The sequence below is a fragment of the Panthera onca genome, chromosome D2, assembly GCF_046562875.1.
Source record: "Panthera onca isolate mPanOnc1 chromosome D2, mPanOnc1 haplotype 2, whole genome shotgun sequence".
Lineage (NCBI taxonomy): Eukaryota > Metazoa > Chordata > Mammalia > Carnivora > Felidae > Panthera > Panthera onca.
In genome coordinates this window covers 58,088,888-58,099,296 of record NC_138349.1, presented here as the reverse complement: position 1 = coordinate 58,099,296, position 10,409 = coordinate 58,088,888, and the positions used below count along the sequence as shown (strand labels likewise).

The 10,409-nt window shown below is 35.9% G+C and overlaps 1 protein-coding gene across 2 annotated transcripts in view; it reads right to left on the bottom strand.

Annotated features, from left to right (window-relative positions):
• Window positions 1–434: 434 nt before the first annotated feature.
• The window catches only part of SLC25A16 (solute carrier family 25 member 16), a 51,072-nt gene continuing 41,097 nt past the window's right edge, over window positions 435–10,409 (bottom strand). The window contains exons 7-9 of one of the 2 annotated variants that reach the window (XM_060642584.3): window positions 8,683–8,845; window positions 4,922–4,990; window positions 435–2,386 (exon numbers count right to left, since the gene is read on the bottom strand). In XM_060642584.3, coding sequence (XP_060498567.2) covers window positions 2,281–2,386; window positions 4,922–4,990; window positions 8,683–8,845 — 338 coding nt within the window. In that variant the 3' untranslated portion in view covers window positions 435–2,280. The remainder of the gene's footprint in view (window positions 2,387–4,921; window positions 4,991–8,682; window positions 8,846–10,409) is intronic. The other variant, XM_078434317.2, reaches the window with a different exon arrangement.

Here is a 10,409-nt window from a genome sequence, read left to right as displayed (position 1 = left end):
GCACTGACAGCAAAGAGACCAATGTGGGGCTTGAATTCACGAACCTCGAGATCATGACCTGAGCCAAAGTCGGACACTTAACTCACTGAGCCACTCGGGCACCCCTACCCATTAACCATTCTAACTCCATACCCTTGAAAACTAGGAGTGGTACCTCACTTACTGCCTAGACCAGACCACTGTCCCATTCTATAGATCAAAGGGGTATTCTCAAAAAAAGCAGTAAAAGAGTAACAATGGAAATCAAAACAGAAATAGTCAATCTTCAGTGGAAGATAACCTGGCAAGATACACTTTGGGTCATCAATCTGAAATAAATCAAATATAACTATAGTCATTATTTTAAATATTCTTACATTCTGACTATTGATGTTTATCATTTGTGCTTTAATAATGTGAATAGTTAAAAAAGAGAAATAATGATCCAAATATAATTCTGTAACATAGAATGCAAATTTTTATTTAAAAAAATATTTGCAGTCCTCTTTTATTGATAACATAACTGAGATATTTATTTCGTACATTTAAATTATCTTGTGACTTGATAACAATATTTAGCTACAATATAGCCCAGAAATGAAAATATACAAAATACTTTCAAGAACACACGTATTTCTACCTGTGGGGTACACTTACAAATCATACAAAGACACATATTTATTTTAAAATAAAGACTTTGAAAATGAAACCAGTTCATCTAATTTTTACCAAAGTATAACAAGAAATCTTTTATGCAAACAAAATTAAAATTGAAGCAGAAGTAACACTTTTCGATTTAGTTTTCTAATGTCCTAAAAATCACATCAATTAGATGGTAACTAGACTATTGTGGTGATTGTTTTGCAGTAAATACAAATATTGAATCATTACATTGTGCACCTGAAACTAATATATTGTTATATGTCAATTTTACCTCAATAAAAAAAATTATAAAGTTAGAGCAGTTAAAATAGTTTGCATTGATCAAAAAAAATCACATCAATTCTACAAATTGCTATGTCTGAGGACAGAACTGTATTTGTTCCCTTTCCACTTCTGTCATGCTTACAGTAAAAGATAAAAGGTACTCTAAACACAATAAATGGAATTCTTATATTTTAAACCATTTTAATATAAAGGATAGCAAATCAAATCAGTTTTATGTTTCTACTTAAGTTTATATTGCACTAAAATTATTTTACATGGAAGAACTAGTTGATGTATCATGACAAAATACCTTAGAAACATTCTTTGACATTCACATCTATATTAATAGATATTTCACAGTTCACTTAAATAAGTTTTCTAGTATATACCAAATCATCTAACAAAAACAAATCTATAATGCTAATCTGTTTTGAGAGCAAAGATATTCAGTATTTATTATTACTGCCTTTGGGAAATATATTGACTTTTAAAAACAAATTTAAGTCAGTCATAGTACCTAGTAATAACATTTGAGCAACACCTGAAAATTCTTCATTTATTGTTGAGCTTCTACAAGGCTAATTTTTAAATACAGCATTTATTTTATTTAAAAACAAAGAGAAAAAGTGTCAGTCCTTTTATGCAGTGGAGCAGAATTATGAGAAGAGAGATACTAAGAATAATGTTCAATGCTGGCTTCTAAACTACTTCCCTCCCCCCCCCCCCCCCCCCCGCCGCCCCAGTAATCTCTACACCTAACATGGGGTTGGAATTTATGACTCCGAGATTAAGAGTCGCATGCTCTTCTGGCTGAGCCAGCCAGGTGCCCCCTAAGCTACATTTTATAAACATAAAAATTCAGTTCTCATCATTCTGCTGCAATATAACCAAGCCTGTTTATTACAATAATAATAACCAATGTTAGAGTCTTTGAAAATCATGATTATACTTAAAGCTTGGAATTAAAGCATGATAAAGCCTAATGGCAACCTCTTGAATCCCATTTTAAGTTAGTGCTACTCCCAAAAAACATTTTAAAACAGTTTCAAATAACCTAACTGATTAGCCAGCATCAGCTTAGGAATTTTTTTCAATGTTCTCAGTTATAACTTTTGGCATCAAAAAGCACGGTAAGCACTTTTGATTTGTTATGAATAAAAAAATCAAGTACTAAAATACCAGTGGTTCCTGTGACTAGGCAAATAGCCCCCTTCAAGTAATGTTCCCCTCAAAATTAAAAGAACATTTATGTCTCCCTGTGAGAGTTTACTCAGGAAAAGAAATCACGATTTTCTTCAGTTGAGGTGAAAAAACTGCTTCATAAGTTCGTATGTTGTAAAAGCCACTGCTTGAGAGGGAATACAGCGAATGTAATTAAGAGATAAGCCACGATATAATCCTCTTCGAATTCCATGGTGTCCATAGACGTACTTCATAGTCTCCCACATGGTACTGAAAGACAATAGTTAAACGATGACACCTTTATGCCCACTCATGAGATATTTTCAGGATCCATAATAGCATTTTTAAAAGAAGTCAAAATGTCAAGGGCACCTGGGTGGCTCAGTCAGTTGAACATCTGACTTTAGCTCAAGTTATGATCTCACAGGTTCGTGACTAAGATCCCCACATAGCTCTCTGTGCTGACAGTGAGGAGCTGCTTGGGATTCTCTCTCTCTCCTTCTCTCTCTGCCCCTCCTCTACTCACCAGATCTTCTGTCTCCCTCTCAGTCCCTCCCACACACCCTCTTTCCCTTTCCTTCAAAAATAAATAAACATTTAAAAAAAAAAAGCCAGAATGTCATCTTGAATAGCTTTTGGAAAGCAAGTGTTAAAACAAGGTGAAAAGTCACCATAAAACAGCAATTCATTCCAAACAAGTACAAGCATTATACACAGAATTGCCGGCTGATTAATACAATTTACTTTGTTTGGACTATGTAAAATTTACTGGCAACACTATATCATAAAAATATTTGAAATATTTATGTATTCTTTTTGACGGATGTATGCTCAGTTGCCCATCAAGCTTCCATTTCAACTCAACTTTTATACTACAACTAGCAGATGGTTATAGAACTAAAGGTTAGAGGACTATCAGATATAGGCAATAAAGACTTTCTAGTTTCAGTGTTCCTTCCTTTCAAACATTTTGGCTTTTGCCCTTCTCTTTTGATAGGCAATCTGGACTAAAATCTTCAAAAAACCTTTTAGGCAATTCAAAGGCAATTCAAAGTCCTGAGCAAATGTTCTGCTCTTCCCCTGAGGAACAACACACCACCCAGAAAACAGAATGATTCTAAATCTCTACAGATTATAGAAAACTCTAGAGCTGTGCTGGGTAATGATGGTAGCCACTAGCCATACATAGTTAGTGAGCACTTAAAATGTGGCAAGTCCAAATTGAAATGTGCTGTCAGTATTAAATACACCCTGGATTTCAAACACTTAGTTTCTTTATTTTTTTAATTTTTTTAAATGTTTATTTGTTTTTGAGAGAGAGAGAGAGAGAGAGCACGCCAAGAAGGGGCAGCGAGAGAGAAGGAGACACAGAATCTGAAGCAGCCTCCAGGCTCTAGCTGTCAGCACGGAGCCGGATGTGGGGCTCGAACCCACGAACCGTGAGGTCATGACTTGAGCCAAAGTCTGGCGCTTAACTGACTGAGCCACCCAGGTGCCCCTCAAACACTTAGTATTAAAAAAAGGATGCAAAGTCTTGAGATGTTGAAGTGATAATATTTTTGGTATATTAGGTTAAATTAAAATATTTAACTTTTTTTTAAGTTTATTTATTTAAGTAATCTCTACACCCAACATGGGGCTCAAACTCACAACCCCAAAATCAAGAGTTGCATGCTCCTCACAATGAGCCACCGGGTGCCCCTAAATTAAAAGATTTTAAAACAGTCATCTGTTTTTTTATACTTTTTTTTAAATGTGGCTACCAGAAAATTTTAAATTATATAAGTGGCTCACATTATATTTCTATTTAACCAAGCTGCTCTAAAGTGATTTTTTAAATGTTTTTTTTTTTTTGAGAGAGAATGAGAAAGAATGCGCACGAGCAAGTGAGTGAGGATGGGACAGAGACAGAGGGAGAGAGAGAATCCCAAGTGGGCTCAGAGCTGTCAGCGCACAGTCTGACTCAGAGCTCAGTCACCCAAACCATGAAATCATGACCTGAGCCAAAATCAAGAGTCTGACACTTGACCAACTGAGCCACCCAGGTGCCCCTAATGTGAATTTTTAACAAACTTTTAAATAATCTCTACACCCAACATGAGGCTCAAATTCAGAACCTCAAGATCAAGAGTTGCACACTCTTCCAACTGAACCAGCCAGGTGCCCCTAAAGTGAAATTTTTAATAGGGATTGGGACTTGGGGTGCCTGGGTAGCTCAGTCGGTTAAGCGGCCGACTTCAGCTCAGGTCATGATCTCACGGTTCGTGAGTTCGAGCCCTGCGTCAGGCTCTGTGCTGACAGCTTGGAGCCTGGAGCCTGGAGCCTGCTTCGGATTCTGTGTCCCCCTCTCTGCCCCACCCCTGCTTGTGCTCTGTCTCTCTGTCTTTCAAAAATGAATAAACATTGGGGCACCTGGGTGGCTCAGTTGGTTAAGCATCCGACTTCGGCTCAGGTCACGATCTCACGGTCCATGAGTTCAAGCCCCGCGTCCGGCTCTGGGCTGATGGCTCAGAGCCTGGATCCTGCTTCCGATTCTGTGTCTCCCTCTCTCTCTGCCCCTCCCCCGTTCATGCTCTGTCTCTCTCTGTCTCAAAAATAAATAAACGTTAAAAAAAAATTAAAAAAGAATGAATAAACATTAAATATATATATATATATATATATTATATATATATATATATATAGGGATTGGGACTAGATTGAAAGTTTGTAAATTTACCAAAGGATACTATGGAAGATCTGAACTACTGGTAAGACCACAGTCCTATCTCTATACCTACTTTAAACATTACATTTCCTAAAGAAAATGAACAATGACAAATGGAAAACTTACAGGCACTTTTCAAATTCTGGAAGAACGGTTCCTAATTGCATTCGCCGACGAGTTACATCAAATGGGTAGCTAAAAGAAGAAAAAGGCAGAAGGATATAAAAATGATTTCTAGCATTCTACTCAACAATTATTAAATACAAAGTCCTACATGTTATTTCCCTAGGAAATAATGTGTTCTTATACCTTTATTGTTTTGTCTAATTTAGGAGTCAGGACATAAGCACATGAATACAATCAAACAGCAATAAAGAGGTCTTGCCTTTGCTTATGTGGTTCTATTGGGTTAGATGATTCTCTCTCATCACCACAATATAGAGTTCATTCCTCAAGGCCAAATTCAATGCCACTTTCTGAAGAAACAAACTGGGTATTTTTCATTGTTGGAACCCTAGGACAGGGTTTCTCAACTTTGGCACTATTGACATTTTAGGTTAGATAATTCTTAATTGTGAGGATCTATCCTATTCAATGTAAGATGTTTAAGCACATCCCACTCTACCCACTCTGGCCTCTACCCACTCCATGCCAATAGCATAACCCCAGCTGTGACAGCCAAAATTGTCTCCAGATATTAATAAATGTCCACTGGAGGCAAAATCACCTCTAGTTAAGAACCACTACTCTAAAAATATTCAGCAAGCCCCCTTGTATACAGTAGACCAACAAAAAATTTTCCTTAAAGGCAAAAATTAACAATACAGATACTGCATTTAGAGAACAGAGAAAATTCTGTTAAAAAATTTGCCTGAGGGCCACCTGGGTGTCTCAGTTGGTTGAGAGTCCAATTCTTGGTTTCAGCTCAGGTCATGATCTCACAGTTCGTGAGCCTGAGCCCCACATTGGGCTCTGTGCTGACAGTGTGGGACCTGCTTGGGATTCTCTCTCTCTGCTCCTCCCCTGCTCATGCTCTGTTTCTCTCTCAAATTAGGTACACTTAACTAAAATAAAATAAAATAAAATAAAATAAAATAAAATAAAATGCCTGAAATGAAATATACAAAAGGAATCTCTCTTAAGAGTGGGACCCCAGGTGATTTTTTTAAATTACTTTTATTTTGCTAATATTGACTACTTGTCAATGTAGTTAAACAATTTATGTAATTTATCTCATTCCATCTTCATAATTGCATGAAATAGGTATTGCTATCCCAACATTAATAAAATTGAATCTTACATTCTCAAGTGTCACAAAGCTGCTTTTTACTTTCCTATTCAAAGATCTCCATGGTACCTAACATATACTTAAGTGATATATGACAAAAATAATGATAAGGTGATTTTATCAAAGCATGGGGACAGGACCCGTGGGCAGGAAGAGCTGCCTATATTTATATTCATAATGATATGTTATAATTAAAAAAACATGTGGGACTCCTGGGGGGCTCGGTCAGTTGAGTGTCCAACTTCGGCTCAGGTCAGGATCTCATGGTTTGTAAGTTCGAGCCCTGTGTCGGGCTCTGTGCTGACAACTCAGAGCCTGGAGCCTGCTTAGGATTCTGTCTCCTTCTCTCTCTGCCCCTCCCCCATTTGTGCTCTGTCTCTCTCTGCCTCTCAGTAAAAAAACTTTTTTTAATAATTAAAAAACATGTTTTTTTAACCAAACAGCTTAAGAAATAGCATTAACAATAATTGAAGTTCTGTATGCATTTCAGTAGCATCTCCAGGAATTATTTTTTAATGGGGTAGTGAGAAGAAGAAATTTTATGGGAATCAAGGGAACAAAAACCTAGTCTGAAGGATTCAGTTTCCAAGCCGGAAAAGACGTATGTGAGTAGAAGGAATTGGTTAGTAGAAGGGAGAGAATGTAAGAAGACAAGGTACAAGGATTAGAATACGGGAAAGAACAATGGGAAAGAAAGAAAATAGCATTCTAGGCAATGTTCTACAGTAACAAACAGTAAGACATAGTGAGTATTTGGATACGTACAATGTGAAAAATGGTTTCAAGGTAGTATTAGGGCTAGAAGATTAATGGTTATCAATAACAAATAAGAAAGCTGGGAGCTGAGGATTGTCACCAAGAGGAAAAAAGGAATTAATATCTGAACTATGGAGTTTGCCCTGATGGCAGAAGTCCAAGCAGAAATATCTAAGAGCTTGCTACAGAAGTAATGGAGAGGAAGTAATGGAGAATTAAATAAAATTTGTTATCTGTGCAGAGGTGACCACTGAAACCATAAAGATAGATGAGCTATTCTACACATTTATGGGAAGAGCATAGGACTAAAGCCAGGCTGCGCCTTAAAATTTCAGCATGGATAGGAAGAAAGAGGAAGATATGAATCAGTAAGATACTTGAAAAGGTGGGGGTGGGTGGGTTGGGAAGGCAGATGGCCAAGGAGAGGTACTGTTACAAAACTGAAGGAACTAGGGGCGCCTTGGGTGGCTCAGTCGGTTGAGTGTCCGACTTGGGCTCAGGTCATGATCTCGCGGTCTGTGAGTTCAAGCCCTGCGTCTGACTCTGTGCTGACAGCTCAGAGCCTGCAGTTGGCTTCAGATTCTGTGTCTCCCTAGCTCTCTGCCCCTCCCCCACTTGCACTCTGTTTCTCTCTCAAAAATAAACATTAAAAAAAATTTACAAAAATGAAGGAACTAGAACAATTGGAAGGAAGCAAAAGAACTAAGAGGGAGCCTTTGGATCTGGTAAGAGTCAATGGGTATAGAATACAGTTTAAGAAAAGAAATGGGAAAGAAAAGATTTTAAGGATCTAGATTGGAAGTGAGTAGTAGTAAAGAAAAAGGTAAGAGCAAGAAGAGAATCAAAATAACTAGAGGTGATCATGTTTCTACAAATGCGCAAGGTTCCACAGCCAGATTGCCAAAAGTAAACCACCACCTTTTTTTCTTCACCTTCAACCTAGTATGATCTGCTTCCACACACAAGTACACGGAATCTGCTTTCACACAAGTAATCCTTGACTGTAAAATCCAATGAACACCTTACTTTTCAGTACTTATATTACTTTGATTTTTCTTTTCCATTGGATACTCTTTTTCGTCTTTGTGATAATACTACATCCTGTTTTTCAGGATACTCCTCAGTCACAGAAAGCTTTTCTTCTTCTTCCTGAAAAATTCCTGCTTCTTAGTGTTCCAGCCCCTTTTTATCTCATCTACACAATCTCTCTTGGACTAGGGAAATCCCTTGAAGCTACTTTTTCAATTACAATACAGCAATCCCTTTATCTATATTCAGCAAATGTCCCAAAACTTAGTATATTGTCTGACACAAAGGAGGTCTTCAAGATTTAATGCAAGAGAAGTGACTGGGTCGCTCAGTCAGTTGGGTATCTGACTTCGGCTCAGGTCATGATCTCAGGGTTCATGAGTTCGAACTGCATCAGGCTCTCTGCTGACAGCCCAGAGCCCACTTTGAATCTTCTGTCATTTTCTCTCTCTGCCCCTCCCCCACTCGTTCCCCCCCCCCTTCTCTCTCTCTCTCACAAAAATAAATAAACATTAAATATATATATATACATGAGAGGGAGCAGGGATGGGCTAAATGGGTAAGGGGCATTAAAGAATCTACTCCTGAAATCATTGCTTCACTATATGCTAACTAATTTGGATGTAAATTTTAAAAAATAAAAAATAAAGTTAAAAAAGAAAAAGAAGATCTGCAAAGTGGTAAATATATATATATATATATACATATATATATATATATATATATATATAAAATAAAAAATAAAATGAATAATGCTGAAAATCAAGATTGAAAAACTGCAATTTGATTGGATTAAGTTAATGAAGAAACTTACGATATTGTTTGTGCTATTGCTCCAGCAACACCACCACAAAGTAAGTTTATGTGGGTTTTCAAAACTAAGACATTAGGATTGTCTGATGAAGGTCTGCCAAGAAGGGTAGGGGCATGGGAAAGCCCAACACTCTTTAAGGTACCAAAAGTAAAAAATGAAACACCTGAAAAATAAAACATAAATTCACCATGATGCTTAAGATTCATAAACCATGAAAAGATACCATTCTTTATAATAACCAATTAACTCAAAGAACAAACTATACATTTCCTGATTTCTGAAAGAAAAAGGCTTAATTAATGTTTATAAGTAACCTAAAGATAACAAGATACCTATAACAATTATCGCTATGGTTTTCATACACTTATACTTCAATTTACTGAATAAAGGCAGTAGTTGGGCATAAATGCCACCTTATATATTAATAGGATTAAGTAGTCTTCCAAGGTTTCACATCAGTAAAATTTAAATTCATGATTAATAATTACAAGTAAATACTACAACTTAAATTCACAATAACAATGATGGTGATAAGATACAAACAAAACATTCAGAAGTGACAAAAAATTGTTATTTTAACTCAGTGCCTAATTTTGTCTCCAAGGAAGAGTGGTAAGCATGAGATAAATGTTCATATTGAATCACAAAACACATGAAATCTAGTAAATATTAAATTATCAATAATATGCACTTAGTGCTTGCTGAACATTTATGATTGTATAATAGACCCATTAAAGTCTTACATTAACAAAATCAAGAATAGAATTCAAGCAATCCTATCAACTAAGCATTATTCAAGATACCTTGATATCTACTAAATTTGAAAATATATTTAAAATATACTTGATGCTTAACAAGAAATAAGCACTAACAAAAATTTAGTCTAGGAGAATACCTCAATATATGCATTTATTCCTTATACAAAATTCTTATAACTTTATAGTATTTTGAAATGACAGTATACAATTTTAGAATATTCATACGCTTTTATATATTCATACACTAAAGACTGAATCTAAAATCTGAAAAAGTTCACAATGGTGAAATTCGTAGCAAATTAAATGTAAGTTAAAAAAATTAGAAATACCTAAATAATGTGGAATAGTATTCAGTGAAAATATGACACAACTAATAAAATGATGTTTGTGAAGAGTACAGATATATGTGAAAAATGTTTGGGAAATGGGGAAAAATTAAGAAACAAAATTATATATATGCTATAACTAGGTTAAAATATATTTTAAAAACAAAAAACTTAGAAAGAGAGGAAAATAAGACCAAAAAATTAAAGAGTTCTTCTTCCAGCATAATGGCAATCTAGGTATTCTGAATGACTTTGTCATTGCTACAGGTCTTGCAAAAAGAATGAGAAAGTCTCCAAGAACCCCAGCACCACCACCTTCTAAAAATAGAAGCTGGAGCTCATTTGGGAGTTGTGGGCCCATGAAAGAAGTGAAGTGACTTTTCATATTGATGCCAATAGCAGCAAAGCTATTGAGATGCATCTTGCTACTGGGTCTACAGAAGATGGAATCACTGGGTCTGAAACTCAGAGATTCAGATCAAGTAATGGGTTCATAATTAAAGACCACCAACATAGGAGGAGGCAAATAAATTTATACATTTATAATAGAGCAGGTAAGAGTTAGGCAAAATAAGTGAACAAGGAAGAAATATTTAAAAACATAAAAAAGAAAAGCCTCGGGTGGAAATCAAATAGCAAGGTA